Below are 20,235 nucleotides of genomic sequence, written 5' to 3'. Positions count from 1 at the left end.
TTTCGGGACGTTTCGGTGAATCACACGAAAACTAAGGGTGATGGAGAAAAACTATTTACATATTTGAAATCAGCGCAAAAAACCCTATAAAGATCGGTTAATAAACCTCTTGCGCCAGAAAATTTTTGTTTTTTGTAAACCAGTGTTACTGGTGATGCCTGCGGTGTAAACCCGAAGTCGCGGAAGAAAGGACTCCAATCCTATCTTAAGATGTATTCCCCACGTGATATAGATTTAGATATAGATTTTACGACCTATTCCCTGGCAAAACCCTTGCAGCATGAGGTATTTCTTGCAATGATGCTTCTAGAGATAGATAGTGCGCCTTAGCGATGGTGTAGGATGTACAATACTATGCTACTCAGCGTGAATTGTCCGGATGGATGTATTTCTTCTCTGTTGCGGTTACAAGTAATAGCCACGATCACAATGTACTATTCACAAGGGTTAACTATTCGCGGCAGTGGTCATAGTCATACTGGCACTCTCTTTGTTACCCGGGCGGCCGAGCATCCCCTGGTGTCTGCTGGAGGAACTCAGAGAACAACTGACTATCGTTTGGCACCTAGTCGTATGCATTCGGCACTGCAACAGATGGAATATGGGAAGAGCTGAAGCTGTGCTTTTAGTTTATTAAATCTAAAAAATTATGCATTCCTCTCTCATGTTTCAGTCATTATTGAGAATGTTAAATCAATAAATTCACACTTGTAAGTTTTTTTGGCCTTAGGGTCCATCAGATGCGTATGCCTTTCTATTTCTTTGTAGCATATATTACCCATGTGAGTTATATTCGACTCTGTTACTTGCATCTCGCTTTTGTTTTACTTAAGTGACATCAGCATAATACCTGCGTTATATTTTTTCGTGAAATAATATCATGTTAATATCTTGTCTTATATTACCAATTTTAATTCAAATCGTTTTTATTGCAGTGCCGTGGTAAACTCAGTGTTTTATTTCAAATATGTCGTGAGCGTAACACTCAAAAAGGAACTTTTTTAACAACGGCAATTTTAATCACATAATTTTGCATGCTTAGCAAACTTTTTAACGTAGATAATGAAGATATTACATTAGATAATAGAAAAAAGTCTTCCGAGGCATGATCGTTATACCACCTTCCACCGTTTTCGTCTGCAGATACAAATGCAATACGTTATTTCACTCAACTGCCGCTTAACGTACAGGAACAAGAAACATACACCAATGGAAGCATTTGAGGCATTAAATAACAGCGGCACAGTTTTATCAGTTATTTTTTGAATTTTCAGAGGAAAATACCAACATAATAGAATGATCACGTAAATGCACTAATTAAGGACATAGAAAAATTGCTTTGTCGGTTGTGCATTAGCATAATTATTGACAAAGCAATACTTTGCATGATTTTCATTCCGTACGGCACTTATAAATTGTTTGAATTGATAGCTGTTGTTTAAGGAAATTTAGTGATGCAAAAAACATCGCCTTTCATCTGGATTTATGCTTACGCTTATCGGATATAAATTCATGTGTCGCCGCACCACTCCTGTTCCTGTGTAACTGTTCAAAATAGGTATATTGGCTATTATTTGCTCCACCTCTGGTAAAGTGACAATTCGCTATACAAGCATCCCCCGAGTTACGCATGTCTTGACTTACGTAAATCCGTACTTACGTAAGTGATAACCGTATTTCAAGTGATTACGTTAATTTTCGAATGCGAGTGCGAAGAAGTAGATATTCGCTCGTATACCCAATGGCAGAAAAAATATCGAATACATAGTTATCGAGTTTTCTACAAGATAAACAAAACAAAGTGACCCATTTTTATCATTCGTAGAAGAAATGTTCATTAATTTCTGTAGCAAAATCGCTTATAAATCCCAAGTCACCAATAAACGTGAAAATTTGCAGTTATAGCCATGGAAGTGGTTGCGCTCGCTCCCGTACGATACAGCTTGCTACACAGCATACAGACCCGAACTCCGGCTTTCAACTATTTAAAAATTATATCCTTAAGTTTGGCCATTTCCATCTATGGATTTAAAAGAAAATGAAGTTTGAGCAGAAATCTTTGTCGCGGAGAAGAATTGGTCAGTGGCAGCTTGCCCATTAGGACTCTCGGGCACCTCCCCTCCCAAATATTTGAAAAAGGAAATAAAAATAAAGAAATACCCATTCAATTATAATTGTACATCTAATTAAGTGTTCTTTTCAATCACATACATCGAAAATGTAGGAAAACACGCAAAAATAGCGCGAGAAGTTTGCATTTGTAGCCACGAGGCACTGGCCAGAACGTCCCAAAGCATCGCCATGTTGTTATATGAAGAGTGGTAGTGGTGGGGGGTGCTGGTGCTATGACGCGTCTAAGCTAAGGCGGAAGAAACAAAATGTCCTGAGAAGACATCGCTTCGTTAGCAATGCTGAAAAGTGAGACCTGTAGCATAACTCGTATATTTGAACCTGATAACCTTTTTTCGAAAACAATACAGCATCAACTGCCGAGAAGCTCACAATCAGCTGCGAGGATATCGAGATTCGCCAGAAATCACCATCATATTATTCCAACTATTTCCTTGCTTAAAATGCTTAAATAACGTTAGAAATACGTCGTGTTTGGTATCCTTGTTTTTTTAATTACATGCACATTACTAATATTTCAATATAATAAAAGTATAATACCAATTGCCGAAATTCATTGTTAGACACTTATTGGGCTGTGCGAAAAATCCACAGAGAAAAAATCATTCGCCTTGACCGGGATTCGAACCCGGATCCCTCGATTTCCGGCCGAGTGCTTTAGCCAGTTAAGCTACCGAGGCGTCATTCTTCCCTGTGGAAATTTGTGGACTATACCGGACAAGGTGGTATGGACTGCTGAGCATATTATGCGACGAGCAGTCCAAATCGTGCGCACGGCGCCACAGCCGGAGAGTAAAGTCCGAACTTTGAACACATATAGGTGTTCTCTCTTTGACGAATTTTAAGTATACCGGGACTAGCCACGGTGATAACTTTTACGGGAGTCACCCGCAATGCACAATTGTGCGAAAAATCCACAGAGAAAAAATCATTCGCCTTGACCGGGATTCGAACCCGGATCCCTCGATTTCCGGCCGAGTGCTTTAGCCAGTTAAGCTACCGAGGCGTCATTCTTCCCTGTGGAAATTTGTGGACTATACCGGACAAGGTGGTATGGACTGCTGTAGTAGTTATCACCGTGGCTAGTCCCGGTATACTTAAAAAACTTATTGGGCTACTGATTGATTCATAGACTGAAAAAAATCAGGGGGCGAGAATCGGAGAGGCGTGAAACATGATTCTATTCTACTCGTGCAACTTGATATTTTTTTCGAAGCTAAGGTCTTCATAATACGACCCCTGCAAGAGCTGGGACCTTTTTTTTTGTTTCGGAGAAGAGGAAAGTGTCAGAGTGGGTGAGGCGAGTGCTGAATGGAGGGGGATAGCGGATCATGGGAAATGCCCTAATGTTGCTCTCCCACGGCATTCAGCTTCTCCCTATAGTATTTCAATCGATCGATCGTGGGGTAGATTCATAGGCTGAAAAAAATCAGTGGGTGAGAATGGAAGAGGCGTTAAACACGATTCTATTATTCTCGTGTAACTTGATATATTTTTCGAAGCTAAGGTCTTCGTAATACGATCCCTGCACGAACTGGGACTTTTTTTTGTTTCAGAGAAGAGGAAAGTGTCAGAGTGGGTGAGGCGAGTGCTGAATGGAGGGGGATAGCGGATCGTGGGAAATGCCCTAATGTTGCTCTCCCACGGCATTCAGCTTCTCCCTATAGTATTTCAATCGATCGATCGTGGGGTAATAAGATGCCTATATCAATCCCTTCAGTCGCTTTCTGGAACTCAGAGTTGACGGTTGTATTTGTGTGAACAGTTTTAACGGTGAAGTGCTTTGGATCCTCCGACAATGGCAGATAAGCGTCGAAGTGAGAGTAAGTCAGGTGCTTCTAAAAGACGAGGAACAATCACTCTATAAGAGAAAATTGATATTGTGAGGAAATATGAAAGTGGGCTAACGATATCAAACATATCACGCATTCTAAACATGGCCGTGTCAACTATTAACAGTGAAATACAAGGAACGAATAAAGAAACATGTAAAAGGTTCTGCCTGTATGAGATCCACCATCATCACCAAGCAACGGAATTGTCTTCTGGCTGAAATGGAAAAATTACTGACGGTGTGAATGGAGAAACAGCATGGAAGAGGTGCACAGCTTAGTTTCCTGACAATTCAAAATAAGGTCAAAAGTCTCTATGAACTGTTGAAGAAACAGAAAGGAGAGAAGGGTGGAAATTTTGTCGCGCGTAACGGGTGGTTCAATCGATTTAAAAATTGTTGGAAAACGCATAATGTGAAATTATGCGGTGAGGCAGCGAGTGGTGATAGAGAAGCAGCAGAAAAATTTCCAACAGTCCTTGAAAAAATAATTGAGGAGGGTGGCTATTTATCAGAACAGGTGTTTAATGTCAACGAAACGGGGCTATTTTGGAAAAGAATGCCTCACCGAACATTTATTTTGAAAGAAGAAAAGTCCGCACCTGGATTTAAGGCAGCAAAAGATCGCCTAACTCTCTTGCTTGGAGGAAATGTGATGGGAGATGGCAAACTGAGACCTCTTCTAATTTATCACTCGGAAAAGCCAAGAGCATTAAAACATGTTGACAAATCCTCGCTTCCAGTCATTTGGAAATCGAACCCAAAAGCATGGGTTACATCTGCCTTATTTGAGGACTGGTATTGCAACCACTTTATACCCGAGGTGAAGGAGTACTGCCATAAGAAAAAAATTCCACTTGAAATCCTGCTGATACTTGACAATGCACCCGGCCATCCTGCACACTTGGATGACTTAAATGAATTTGTTAAGGTGATTTTTCTGCCCCCAAATACAACGTCCCTTCTACAGCCAATAGATCAGGGAGTCATAGCATCTTTCAAGGCTTATTACTTAAGGAAGACATTTGCTGATGCCATTGCCGCTACAGATGGGGATGGTGGAATGACACTTAGGGAGTTTTGGAAGGGCTACAATGTGTATCACGCAATAAAAAACATAGCACCATCCTCGGAAGAAGTAACAAGCAAAAATATGAATGGGGTTTGGAAGAACCTTTGCCCCTCCCTCGTACATTTCGAGGGATTTATGTCGAATTAAGTAGACGAAGTCATCGACCGAGTTGTTGATCTTGCACATGCTCTCGACCTTGAAGTGGAGGTGGAAGACGTAGAAGAGCTATTGGATTCGCACGAGGAGTGGACAAACAAAGATCTGATTGAGTTGAGCGCAAATAGGGCACATGTAGGGGACGAAGATGATGATGGTGGCTCTGAAAATGAGGTGTGTGGACAACCAAAATGCTTTACAGCCAAAGGATTGTCTGAGGTTTTCGAGCATATTAATTCCGCAGTGGAAAAACTAGAAAAAATGGATTCTAACAACGAGAGGTTCCCGAAGGTCAGTAGGGCACTTAAAGATGCCATGTCGTGCTACAAAGAAATATATCGTGAAAAAAAGAAGGCATCCATACAGAAGACATCTCTTCATAGCTCCTTCACGAAAGTTGACTCCACATGAGCCTCAGCAGCAGCTGACGCCAAGGGTAACATCACCGTGCAGCCTTCGACAACTCAGTGAGAGGATGAAAATATGTCTGCGAGCGTGAAAGATTGAGTGTATGTGCGTGTGAATGTATCTAAGAATATAGTGATTTACTAGTACTTTTTGTGTGTAATTTGCTCATAATCCTCGACACCCCCTCCTACATGTATAAACTGTGAAAGTGAAACCACCAGATTCATCAATCAACGTAATATATAAAAGGCAGAAGATATAATGATTAACGGTAAGTAGACAATGCATTCTATGGGCCTTATATCGCATAATAACATAATGAATCAATTTAAGTACCGTATATCTCCGAATATAGTCCCCCCCCCCCAATTTTGAGACCTCAGTTTTGGGAAAAATTTTAAAATGTAAAGGAAGGCAATTTTTCTGTGGTTAGCAAGTTAAGATTCTAGATTCGATAAAAACTATTATTTTCTGTGAAGATTAAGAACAAATCTGTTCACATATTTTCCATCACAACAAAATAACTATACCTAAAACATGTTGTGATCCATTGCATGTATCAGTAATTTATAGTTCCTTAACCAGATGTAATGAAGAAATGAGAAATTTTTTTAAGTATCCAAGGCTATTGTATTTTTTAAACCTTCACAAATTATTAATATTTTTGATTTCCAAATGACTACAGACAATGTCAATATATAAGCTTTAACTTAAAGCCCATAAACAGTATTGCATTTGGCCCTGAAACTTCCTTAGATCCAGTGTAACACACCCATCAAGTCATCACAAATCCAAGTGACCTGAAGAATTTAGGAAATCTAAATAAAATTGTGTTAAATAAATTATAAATATTATAAAAATATTGCTATCAAATGCCTGCTAAGCAAAACAATTAAATTACAGGACTTACAAATATCAAAGTAATAAAATTAAGAAATAAACTTTTTCCAACAAACATTAAAACTGAAAAAAAAATTATATCAATTTTCAATGCCTCGTCGCGAATCATTGCATAAGTTACACAAAGAGCTTCTGCTCTGCATTTGCGCACAAATTCGACGATATTTTCCTCTAATTCTTTGAATCTGCCGCATCGAGACCCCCGAAATGACTTCCGCGATGTATTTGCAAGCGCTGTAAATACTATGATTTACGGCGTATTCTGCAACGGCTATTTTTAAATTGGCATCGAAACTCCGTATTTGAAGGCCTCTAATCTGCGGCAGGATTGATCCTCATCTTTCTACTTGATCCATCACCTCACTGTTGAACGTAAAATTATTTTTAATAAAGAAAATATCGCGGAAATAATTGCGAAACGTTATGCGACGTAATTTATCGATCCTATTTACCCTGACGAATTGAAGATATTCCTCAATAAATTGATTACACTTTCGATGCTGAGTCGCTGTATTTCGATCAAATGCAGTAATGCCGGCGCTTCTGGTTTAAAGTCGTCGATTATTGCGCCTTTTCAGAAACAAATGCATCACCTATTGCGCGTTCTTGTCCTGCGAAGGCGGTAAAGGCAGTGGTTGTAAACACGAACCGCACGGGTACATGGACGTATAGTAGCTACGGACGCAATGAAATGCTAAATCGTCACGAAAGGTTCACTTTATCTGTTTATTTTTCACAATTATTTAAATCGTGTAGTTATTAAATGAGCGACGGGTACATATACTATTGATTCAATTCTAGTGTTCGATTAATGTAATGATAGTGTGTGTTTAGTTTTCATTTTAATTATTTACTGTTTTGCGTCATTAAGTGATCAGTGTCGATTGAATTATTCTAACAATACTTTTCCAAGAAAAATTAGCGGCTACCCGATGGATTCCGTGAAAACGCATATTCGATATGCTGTTTGAATCGGAATAATCGTATCTGTACAACATTTGTGGTAAAAATTGTCTTAATTTCCGGTAAAACGTGGCAGTATTTACTAATATCTCCGATTATAATCCTCATAAATATACTCAAATAGAAAGACTACGAGAACATTAGCCATTATGCCGTTATTTATTACTTTATGGTCACCTTTAGTATGCTAAACTGGATTACACTCGATTATAGTCCCCCCCCCCCTTACTTTTCCGCGGCCATATTTGGAAAAAAAAGGGGGGACTATATTCGGAGATATACGGTATTCAGTTTAGTAATGTAGCGCTGAGATACCGTACTTTCCCGAATCTACGCGATCGGTCAATTCCGGGAATAATATTACGCATTTTGATTGGCAATATTGGAGATGAAACTCTCAGGCTATATTAACGTTCAGTTGAGTTTGTATGAATTTGAGAATGTGTTAAGAGTTCATGAATAACGCTGTGATTTGAATGAAACTACACCGAGAATTTACCACACATTTCTCCGGCAAGAATTCACCGCACCGATCGAAATCTCTGAGGCACTAACGCAGAATGTTCGACTTACGTAAATTTCGACTTACGCAGAGTCTGCCAGAATGCATCCATTACGTAACTCGGAGGATGCCTGTAGCGAGTGTTTATTTGAGCACCGTGCAGTCTCGTTTTATCGAGGTTACAATGTAATATTTTGCTTTTGGAAAAAAATATAATTAATATTTTTCCTCTATATTATTGTATTTTTGTGTTAAATACATTTCAAAAGGTCTATTAAAAATGTGAGGTAAATTTATTAAACTGTTGCGTGATTGTTTTTTAACGTTTTCAACTTGATACCCCATTCTTACCCGTGTTTCCTGTGTATGTATATATTTTATTTCTGAAAGACCTTAAAAAAATAAAATTATTTAGACAATGTTATTTATACTACAGTCTTTAAATGTCTATCATATGGCATCTGGAATTAATTGATATCATAATATTCATACAACCAATTAAAAATGCAGTAAAAAACTGTAAGTTATAGACTACTTAAGAGGCAGAGCAAGGGAGACCACAGCAATGACACAGAAAAGGCTGATGTCCAGGCCAGATAGAGTTCACTTGCACATGGAAATTTTTCTCACAAAGCACTCATGGCAGATATTAGACCAAAAGCCTGACAGAAATGAAAATTGTAAGCTCCAACCCTGACATCAGCAGGAAGTATCTCAACTCCTGTAAAATTCAATATGACCACGAGACTAAGAATAAACAAAAAGATATTTAAAAAAGGCCATTATTTTAGATTGCTTTCATTATTTACCACAAGCACTTCAACAACGCATCACAACTGAATCATAATAATGCTTTGTTAAGGATTCAAACAGTTTTACACCTAGCTGTTTCACACTCCATTCGATTCATACATTTTCATTACAGCAGTGTTGAAATGTCAACTACAACCTAGTTTTAAGAAGAGGAAAGTGAAATAAAAATCAATAAATATATGAAGTTTGGTGGTCTCTATGATCTCAAGGCACAGGTGAAGGGTATAGGAAAACAATGAAAACACATCACTTACACCATCAATTTCCTTAAAAAGTTTATGCTTCACCTCCATCTTTTCAATAATAGCCTCAACCACAAGATCAGCTTTTTGAACTGATTCCCCAACCTTTGTAGATAAATTGACTCTTCCCATTGTATCAGAAACAAACTTTTTACCATCTTCTGCTTTATCCTGCAAGAATGAAAATTGAAGAACATTTATGGAAATAATATATATATGGAATTAGGTTTACTAACATTCTAGATTCAATACTCAGAAATTGGATAATTATGTCTCAATACAAGCACATATGTGTAGTAATGGTAATTATGATGCAGAAAATGGTGAGTCATCGAATATTTTTCTAACAATCACATTATGCCCTCGGTGGAAAAAGGATGCGGAAGATGATTACTTATTCCCCGAATGAAATGAAGAACTTAAAAGCAGCCGAAAAATTTTAACTGTCTCTCTTCCACCCTGACGAGATTAAATAGTTCAACAAAATAACTCTATGATAGCTTATGCCATTCTGTTCTATACAATTGGAGCTTCATGTCTCAATAAGAAGTAATCCACGACTACCCTTCCATTAGGAAAATAAATTAACAAAGAAGTAAATTTTTTCCAAATTGATTAAAAAGAAAATTAGTTTCAAATGACGTAACTGGCTCCAATAAAATTACCTTGTACACCTTCTTTGCTACACGTTCAAGGCTAGACTGGATTCTGGACTGAGCTTTTTGAAGAGCAGCATCATTAACTTCACAAATGGTCACAGTGTTTCCTGCCTGAGCTGCAACCTTTAGGAGAGAAGAATGTGTTTCATTACTATATGGAGTATGCTAAGGAAATTTTTTGAAGGTTCCAACCCCTCCACAAACTACCAGCTGATGTATAAAGGACTGCCACTATACATTAAAATATTTGTGGATAGGGCAAATATATTTTATTTTAATAGATCACTTTCGAAGAATCAAGCGAGATGGAGTGGAATTGATTCATAATGAAACACTGACTTGCAATTTTCCACAACCCCCCACGCCTTGCACTTCTACCCATTCCAGCCACCTCCTTGAGGACCTTCCATCCACTTTCTCCTCTCTCAGTTGTACCTTGAAAATGATGTAGTAACATCGAAACTCGAGTCGAATTAAATTTTATTTTTGTGGAAAATTGCAAGTCAGTGTTTCATTAATAGATCACCACTGTACCTGATCTCATTAGGCACAAAATATCTGAGATTTTCCATCAAGAAATAGACTTACTTACACAATGGATGGGGCAAAATTCCATAAACTTTGAGGAAGGCTACATCTCAAGACAAACACTCAGGACATTAACTTATATGTTTTCCCGAGGCCCAGGATAGGCTCAAGCCATTTGAAATATTGGCTTGAAGACGACTAGAGAAAGTGAAATCAATGGAAACACAAAGGATCTTAGTATGGCAGGTGAAAAGAGGAAGCTGCCGAATGAGATAAAAAGGGGACTATATAAAGGGAGGTAGGTTGAAAATTGAAAGATAAGCACCTGCAAATAGGCACACTGCACGTGAGAAGGTCAAGTTTTACCCATTTAAAATCAATTGAACTTTGTTGTAAATTGTAGAGTTGAAATTAAAATCAGTCAACCCCTTTATTATTTTTATTATTATGGTCTCTTTTGGATTCTTAAAGGGAGGATATTTTAACACCTAGAAACACTGGAATCATGAAATTTGGTTGAAAAGCCATAAAACATTACCTACTGATATGTTACAGCCAGACCTCAAGAGTCAAAATAGTGATTTCCTTAGATCTGCAACACTTGATAGGATTTATCAAAATAGCACTTAGATAATGAGGACTACCACAAATCTTTTCAGAAATGAATTTTGAATAATTATTATATTGGTGAAGTGTTGTTGTATGCCATGATTTTTCATCTGCTACTACTCGGTGAAGTGTTCCCGAGGAGAGGAGGTCCGAATTAACAACCACGTAGTCCATTTAGATAAACGCTTTATTGCTCTCGTATCGTACGTAACACTCACAACCAACACATTACCGTTACAACATGGCACCCACTCCCTCACGCTAGAGAAGTTACATGCATCTCAAATACTCTCGACCAGTGGTGACGTCTACAAAACAATAGACACACACACACACATTTAAATACACTTCATCCCTTCCCAAAGTTACATACAAAATTCCAATCCCTGATAACAATGGTTATTACATATGGCAGTTACATGTGACATGTTACTAATGTACAATTTTAAAATAATAGAAACATAATAGAAGTCCTAAAATTCAGCAGGTTTCAACAATTTCCCATCATCAAAGGCTACCATTATCCCCTCCTCTGCTGGCTCCAACACTTCCTGTGAACCTCTAAGACTTCATCTAGGTATCCCCTTAACCCTGCCATGATACAAAATAAAACTATATTAACATATAATATTTTACCACAGGTATGTACATCAGTGCAGTACATATAAGCTTTTTTTTTAAAAATCCAGACATTTGGGGGGAACCACTACTCTATTACTTCGGCGTAATTGCGCTTGGGGAACTGCAACCCTGTCACTTTGACGTGTGATGGCTGTAGACTCCAAGCCTTGTCTCTCACCTCTCTGCACTGGCTGTTTGGGGCATACTTTTTCGCTGACCACAAGAAATCATCCCAGGCTCTATGATTCCCTTCATTTAATTCTACTTTAGGTTGAGTGTCACGCAATTTCCTCAATTGATCTAGGTGTACTAACCTAACCCCGTTCGGAAGTGTTACTTTGAAGGTCGCTTTGCTCATAACAGCCACTATTTGACCCTTAATATATTTAAATGCCCCTGGATTGGGATTCCTCACCAATACTTCTTCATGAAGTCTAAACTCTGGGATTGTTTGCCCCTTACTAACAGCTCTTGGAGTCCTTAGAATCCCCCCCTTAGGGACTTGCTGCTTTTGAGGCCTAACTGGCTTCAGCAATGATAACATGGTCCTTGGCTGATGCTTAAAAATTAGTGATGCTGGTGACACTGTCGTGACCGAACAAGGGGTATTTCTATAAGAAATCAGAAAATTTAGTAGGTGGTGCTTTATAACTGGCTTGCTTTGATTCACTAAATCACCCCTAAGATGTGAATTTAACATGTCTTTGTACTGTTTTGCAAAATTCTCTTTTATGGTTCGAACACCTCGTTCTGCCAGTCCATTTGATTGAGGATGGTATGGAGGACTTTTTATTACTTTAATATTGTTTCGCTTGCAAAACATGGTGAACTCAACTGACTGGAATGGGGGGCCATTGTCACTGACTATTTCCTGTGGTATGCCAAAAACTGCCATGAACTCCCTCAATTTCAAAATTACCTTCTGGACACTTGTTCCTTCCATCAACCAAGCTTCCACCCATTTTGAATAGCTATCAACCAAAACTAGAATATGGTGCCCTTGGAATGAGAGCAGGTCTAAATGTACCCTCTCCCATGGTTGCATTGTCTCAGGCCAGGGTACTAAATACTTTTGTTGGGAGACTCTTGCCTGCGTGACCAAACATGTTTCGCAATTTACCATGACATCTTCAATGTCCTTTTCTACACCAGGCCACCAGATTGTTTGTCTTGCTAGCAATTTCATTCTAACAATGCCAATGTGTTGCTCATGGAGCATCTGTAGTACCTTACCCCTAAGCACTCCAGGCACTACAACTCGATTACCCCAACACAAGCAACCCTCAGATACAGTTAGCTCATGTCTACGGACAAAGTAGGGTTTCAGCTCCTCTTCACAACACTTTGGCCAGCCTGCTTGAGTGAAATGGATTACCTTTTGCAAGACTTTATCTGCCTTCGACTAAACTATGATGTCTTCATTGTTAAAAGGCCCCTCAATCTAAAAATACATTCCTCATCACCAGTAATTTCCATTGGTAAAGGCAAGCGTGATAACATATCTGTATTCTCCACATTCTTCCTATACACCACTTCATAATCATAGGAGGCTAATATCAGAGCCTATCTTTGCAACCTTGAGGCTGCCAATGTAGGGATACCTACTTTGGGCCCCAATACATATTCGTTTAAGGACTTGGTCATCATTGACAATGGTGAACTGTTGACCATACAATTAAACAATTTGTGAAACCTGCGCACCCCAAAGACAATAGCCAACGCCTCCCTTTCAATCTGAGCATAGTTCTTTTCTGCCGGGGTCAGTGTTGCTGATGCACACCATATTGGCTTTTCTACCCCATCAATCACATGGCACAAAACAGCCCCCACTCCATATGGGGAGACATCAGTGATTAAAACCAAAGGAAGTTGAGGTTGATAAAATGTCAGAACGTTGCTATTAAGCAACAACTCCTTGCTTCGGCAAAATGCTGATTCTTGCTCTTTGGACCACAAAAAGGGGGCATTCTTTTGAGTTAACTTATACAGGGGACTTAACAAGGTTGATGACATAGGAATGAATTTACTACAGAAATTGAACATACCTAGGAATGAGTTAAGCTGCTGAATATTTTCAGGAGAGGGGCACTCCATAATGGCCTTCATTTTCCCTTCTGCTGGTCTGATCCCAGACTCATCAATAAAATGACCTAAATATATGATACTCTGCTTAAAAAATTCACACTTTTCAGAGTTAACCCCTATACCATGTCTGTTCAAGCGATCTAAAACAAGACCAGTTCTTTTTTACATTCATCAAAACTTCCCCCCACAAATACCACATCGTCAACATAGCAGTATACTCCCTCCAATCCCTGCAGGATTGAGTCCATCACCCCTTGAAAAATACTTGGCACTGGATACTCTGTAGGGAAGGCGATGGACTCTGTAGAGGCCAAACATGGTATTTACGGTGAGTGATTCTTTGGACTCTATTGAGACCTCTAACTGCATATAAGCCCGACTTAAATCAAGAGTCACAAATACCCTTCCACCCGGCAAACCCGTCAGTATATCGTCCAATCTTGGTAAGGGGTATTTGTCTCTTTCAATCACAGTATTTACTGTGCTTTTATAATCAACACAAAGTCAAAGCTCCCCATTTTTCTTCGGCACAATCACAAGTGGACTTGCCCATTCAGAGTGCCTAATTGGTTCAAAGATACCAGCTTCCACCAATTTCCCTAGTTCCAATTTCACTTTATCTCTTATTTTAAGAGGCACGTCATAAGCTCTCCTAAAAATTGGAACACACCCTTCTTTCAACTTTATGTGGGCCTTAAAGGAACTTATTTTTGCTGTACGATCCCCATCAAACACTGGAGGATACTTTGCTTGCAACAGTTCCTCTGATGTATTGACATGGTTTATCTTTAACATGCCTCTCCAACTGGGCAACAACACGTCCAACCATGATCGTCCAAGAACAGGAATCTCAATCTCAGACTCTACAACAAACAGTTTGAGTTTTTCTCTTTTGGAAGGAGACTCTACCCAGACCCATACCTGCCCTGCAACCTTTAAATCCCGACCCGAGGCTGACTTCAAAGTTAAGGGACTGGGTTCGAGAGGAATCCTTGGGAAAAGACTCTTAAATTGGGAGATTGCCATAATGGAAACCGAAGCTCCACTATCAATTTCAAAATGGACATCAATACTTTCTACTCTAAGTGAACATTTACAAATGTCAGACCAAAGAACAAGATTTTCCAAACCTCCTACTCCCGGTGCCGGAACCTGATGAACAAAATAATTTTCCTCCTTTCTCCAGTGAGTTGCACCTGGACCTCTATCCGTTGGCTGGGAAGCTATCGTCTCTCTGAATAGGGTGGAATCTTCATCTACTGCCCTGACTGCTCCCCCCTTCCTTGCCGGTCTAGCTTGTCCTCCTAGGCTATATATCCCCTCGTGTGCTGGCTCCGGTCTTAGCAGTTGCACTTGAGACTCAGCTAACACCAGTTCTTGTGCAAGCGAACACGCATGTTCGAAAGAGAGATCCGGCTCCAGAATCATCCTGTGGCGAACAGCTTCAGAGCTCACCCCACACACTAACCTGTCTCGGAGTGCCTCGTCTAAACACAGGTTTTCTTGAGAAGGGGTGAAGGCTGGAAGTTACAAAGTTCATGCTGAAGTGGTCTTGTTAACTCATAGTATGAAACTGTGGGAGGAAAGGGTGAGGTACAGGCCACAAACCATGACTGAATTCACCTTATAGCCATTTTCATGCATGCCCACTAAACTGGTTCCAGTGCTGGCACAATATGCAATTTAATCACATGAGAATATCAACTTGTTGTTACTTACCTGATTTTCGATCTGATACTATTGCCAGAGCTTCAACCACTACTGGCCAAGTGAACTGGCTAAGTGTAGCAAAGATAAACTCATGAAATCATGAAGTGCAGTACATGTATTTTATTCCTGCTCACTTGAGGATTGTAACAAATTGCAAAATAGTCACTAAAAATATGAAAAATGGAGTAATGAACACCTCATGGTACTAAACAATAACATGTAACGTAATAACCTCCCATAAAATTAAGCCTCCGATTATGTACAACTATAGCTTAAATAATGCTGCTATCTCTAGAGTTAGTAGAATATGTGACTTAGGCGTTACATTTGACTCATCCCTGACATTTCAGTATCATATCCAATCAATAATTATAAAAGCTACAAGAACAATGGGTTTCATATTCAGAATTTAAAGAGATTTATATAATATTCATACTTATCAGATCCTTTATTGCAGAGAAATCCACCCTATTCTTGAGTATGCCTCTATTGTATGGTCCCAATTCTATAACGTTCTAATCAAAGCTATTGAGTGTGCCCAACGCAGATTCATAGGACTAGTATCTTTCAGATTTAACATCCTTCTTATTATTTATGACTTGAGACTATCCCTTCTTAATCTGTTACCTTTGCCAACCCGTCGATGACACCTGGGCATAACATTCCTTCACCGCCTATTGCATGGAGACATTGACTCTAGTCATCTGGTTGAAATGATCCCTTTCCATGTACCCATTTCAAACACTAGACAAAAATTCATATTTTCACTCCCTTATTCTTATAGAAATTACACTCTTCACTCATCCCTAATCATAACTATGCGAAACATTAACTACAATGTAGTAACATCAACCTATATAATATACATCCGGAGAATTTAAAAGGTGGAAACTACCTTTGCTTGAGACTTGACTTCAATTATTTGTTCATATGTATAATAAAAATGTCTATTTCCACTGTTTGATAGACATGTGGCTGTTCTATCTATTATTTTTATATGTATTTATTAATTATGTACTAACAGCTGTGCTTATATTTTTTTACCAACTATGTATTTTCGCAGAAAGTTTAAAAAAGAAAGACTATATCCCGTATGATGAAGAGCTTAAAAAATTTATATTTTGTTTACTAATTGTACATTTTTGTAAGTGGGTAATTCTCCCATCAATAAAAATTATTATTACTATGAATGGCAGAAAAATTCACTTCAATTGGCATGTGAAAAAGATACCCATGGCAATTATTGTGAAATCAGAAATTTTTACTGGCATGGGATGTTGGTTATAGTATTCCCAAATGCACACTTTCACAAGCATATATTTTTCCAGAGCCAGAGAGGAGGTTGTATTTGCAGATTAAATTTCTTGTGAATTATGTGCAACATACATATGCTGTAAATTCCATTATTAATTCGTTTGGGAATTTTGAGTGGATGGACAGCCTCCTAGCATACTCAACAGTCGGATAGGGGAACACTGTGTCGTCGTGCTTTCCTCATTACAAAGACATTACATCGTGTCTGAAATCTCATGAGCAAACAGTGGGGTCAATGGCAGTATAGCCATAATTACATCTGGTAGAGCTGGTACTAGCTTTGCTGGTGTGAGGGAGGAGGGCCAAAGTGTGAAATTATAAAAAAATTAGTCTATGGATTCCTCCTTAATTTTACTGCCCTAATTTATTTTGGTACACCAGAGATAGAGCCAGGGGCTTAGTCCACCTGACCCAGGCTCCTCCATTTTGCTAGAATTTCTTATCACTTCCTTCATATGCTTTCCTCAATAGCTCCAGTCATGACAGAAAAATATTGTTTTTAGTACTGTCCATTTAACGTTCAATACCCTTTTTGAGATAAAAATCTCATTGTGAAAGGTATAACCGTATACTGGCATCTACGTGAAGGAAAGAAAAATTATATTCATGGCGAATAGGAGAGTCAATGTATAAGATGGGTATATTTACGATGGATTCCGAAAACGAATTCGAAAATAGACGCAGTGGCTCGCATTCCTTCCGGACTAGAGACAAGTAGTATAAATCTCACGAAGAAGCATAGATAACTCTATAATAGAGCTCTATAAATGCAATGATAGAAGCTCCATAAATGCAAGTCATTGGTGGGTAAGCAATGGCAGGCTACCAAGCAATTGATGGAAGTGAAGGTAGAACTCGTATGCTGGACTTCCCGTCTCTACAACTGAGTGTTGACAAGATAAATTCGCCAAAGAAATGCCAAATTCCAAGGCGATAGTGAAGATATTTAAAAAACAGATAGATACATAAGATTCTGGGAGTTGATTGATAACTGGAAGTCACATTCTTAGCACGCACGAAATACGGTGAAAATCAAAACTACTTGTTTTCGTAAATCAATCGCAAAACTGACTAAGTTCTTTGTCAACTCAATTATCTTGGAATATGCAAAAACAATTCTCGTACGCAAGCTTTCATGCCAGAACATACATGTGATGAGAACGTCCAGTTACCCGAATAACATATTTCAGGTTACATAAGAAGAAAAACTGATAAGATTGCCATTTAATTCGATTTGATGGGTTATGAGTAGAAACTCGAAAGCAAATAGTTGCCGAAAAATGCATCTGGCTTGGAACAAATTCAATTTGGGACTCCAGTCATGAGCGCGGTCTAATAATAGCACTTTTAAAGTTCAAACGAAGGAACAGCTGATCCAGGGCTAACCTACGGGTTCCTCTCAACTCAAACGAATACCACGGCTCCTACTCCACACAAATAAATGTCGAGCACTGATGAATTATCACCAAAATAAATCACGTTTCAACTTTGCCGGCTTACCTGGGCAATTCCCGATCCCATCAGTCCTCCGCCGATCACCGTCACCTGATTTATTGCAGCTGACATCGCGTTTGATGAAGAGAACCCTCTTTTAAGAATAGAGAACCGCATAATCATTTTTCCTTGATTGAGCCACAGAGAATGAATAAAAACTTAACCCAGTGATTCCCCTATCAAGTTATAGAACGGTTAATACGTCGAAGACCTAACACAAATGACTGTTACACGACCCAAGCAACAGTCCGGCCGGACTACTACTACGACCACACTACGAGTACTTCCGATTATATCCTATCTTTCTCAGGAGGTTGAGCAATAACATGAATGAGTGATTATTATCAGTTTAAAGGTCACTGTCGTCGACCCCAGAAAACAACTCCAGAGTTAACTATGGTCGTAGCCTACGTTATATACAAGGCCGTCCAACGTCGGGAAAAGGCTGGGACAGCGCACGTAGTTGAGTCTTCGGCCGGTAGAGGCGCTCTTTTGAGAACATGAATTACATGAGATCTTACGGGAAATAGCAACGGAACTGATGAAATTACGTTATTTTTATCTTAAGAGAGGCTCTAAATTCTTTCTAATACTTGTAAAGCTACATAATACCCAGCAAGCCACCTTTAGGGTGTTTGGTAGGGGAAAATAATGAAGAATGAGAAAAAGCGAGGATATTTATTTTAAGGAGGTCTCGAGAAAATTAGTCCTAAGGCGATTGATTTTGGATCCTATTGCAAAACATTTTTCGATGGAAATGATTACTCACTAACCAAAACTTACCAAATATACAAGAATTGCCATGAGAAAAAAATCTCCTGAACCGGGAATCGAACTGCGGTCATACCGCCATGCGCGTCTTTAGGGCAGGGTTGAGACTCTTAACCGGTCGTGAAGGCGTGAAGGGGCCATAACTAGGATTTTTTTCAGGGGGTGCAACGGTCAGTTTGCCACTATCCCTCCCGTGATCCCCTTCTCTCTTCCACCCCTAAAATATAATACCTATGTAATCCATTTTTTTATTGTGCGGTATAAGTTGAAATTACTCGCCGTATGTATGCTGTGAAGAACTTTTATTAATATTAGTTTAAAATGATTTTTAATTATTTTGGCTAACTAATTTAATTATGAAAGTTAAATAACTTTTCTAATAAATGTTTCAAAATTTTCTGCTCCCCTCTCTGAAATCTTCGCCAGAGGCACACGCCCCCCTGCAACGCCCTAGCTCCAGTCTTGGGTTGCGGCTTCATTGAAGTCCTTTTTTCCCGCGTTGGCATCCTTGACGAACCACAAGGGTTTAAAATCTAGCAGTGACGGATATAGATCTGCACCAACTAGGTGGGGGGCCTATCTTCGTGAATTACTACACAACCAGGGGAATTTCCCCCTAGCCGAAGGGGGGTTCGGGGATTTTGAAAGTTAGGATTTTCCAGACTCAAAAACGGCTGTTTTAGACTAATTCATTGATAAAAAAGACACTATATTATGCAGGCGTAGTAGATCGTTTTACCAATGCCAAAGCGTTAAAATAGGCCCCATAAGGTTAAAAATAATTTGTATTTTGACTCGTTATAGTTGGTAAATTTGCCGGAAAATTTTGCTATCTGCTTTATGTCAAAGTAGTGACATATGAAAATTTCAATTTTTATCTATAGCGTATGTTACGACTCCTAAGCATCTCCCCTCCCCATGGATCCGCCACTCTCATCTTGTACCACGAGCCTCGGAACAATTGCCATGGGAATCAAAGAAAGTCTGCTCAGTGGCCTGGAATTCCAAGATCACAGCCTCGATTCCCGGTTCAGGGGAATATTTTCTCATGGGAAATTCATGGATATATCACCGCCGTTCACGCAGCAGGTTGATTGCGTGAATCGTTCAGGGGCAAGGGGGTCGAACCGATTCTCACCCAATCTCACGTGGAGGGGAGGGGGGTCCTGGCAAGTATCACGTCATTTTTTCCGCAAGAAACAGCGTAAAATTGTAAGAAAACTGGGTGGAATTGAGCAAAACGTGTTCCTCTATTAAACTAGTTAAATTATATTTTTTGTGGGAATTTTCACAGATGGCCAACGTTCATTCAGAAGACAGTATTCCATTGCGCGCCTTGTGACCCCATTTCGGCCTCTATTCCTTAGCTACGGTTCTAGTCACACCCTTGAGAACATGAGAAATCAGTTTCTTGACCGTAGACTGAC

The 20,235-nt window shown here is 39.2% G+C and overlaps 1 protein-coding gene and 1 long non-coding RNA gene across 3 annotated transcripts in view; both read right to left on the bottom strand.

Moving 5' to 3' along the window:
- Positions 1-18,449, bottom strand: part of LOC124170513 (probable 3-hydroxyacyl-CoA dehydrogenase B0272.3) — a 37,346-nt gene extending 18,897 nt beyond the window's left edge. Inside the window, exons 1-3 of the mRNA XM_046549285.1 lie at positions 18,044-18,449; positions 9,683-9,799; positions 9,030-9,188 (exon numbers count right to left, since the gene is read on the bottom strand). Coding sequence (XP_046405241.1) covers positions 9,030-9,188; positions 9,683-9,799; positions 18,044-18,160 — 393 coding nt within the window. The 5' untranslated portion in view covers positions 18,161-18,449. The remainder of the gene's footprint in view (positions 1-9,029; positions 9,189-9,682; positions 9,800-18,043) is intronic.
- LOC124170514 lies at positions 10,983-18,034 on the bottom strand. 2 transcript variants are annotated; one of them, XR_006867485.1, is made up of 4 exons: positions 15,666-18,034; positions 15,239-15,394; positions 14,650-15,092; positions 10,983-11,404 (listed from the first exon to the last, which is right to left on the bottom strand). It is a non-coding gene; the product is annotated as an uncharacterized LOC124170514 (long non-coding RNA). The 2 variants fall into 2 exon arrangements; XR_006867484.1 differs by having other exon boundaries at positions 15,239-18,034.
- Positions 18,450-20,235: the final 1,786 nt, after the last annotated feature.

Source organism: Ischnura elegans, chromosome X (genome assembly GCF_921293095.1).
Source record: "Ischnura elegans chromosome X, ioIscEleg1.1, whole genome shotgun sequence".
In the NCBI taxonomy this organism is placed as follows: Eukaryota; Metazoa; Arthropoda; class Insecta; order Odonata; family Coenagrionidae; genus Ischnura; species Ischnura elegans.
This window is presented reverse-complemented; position numbering and strand designations above follow the sequence as displayed.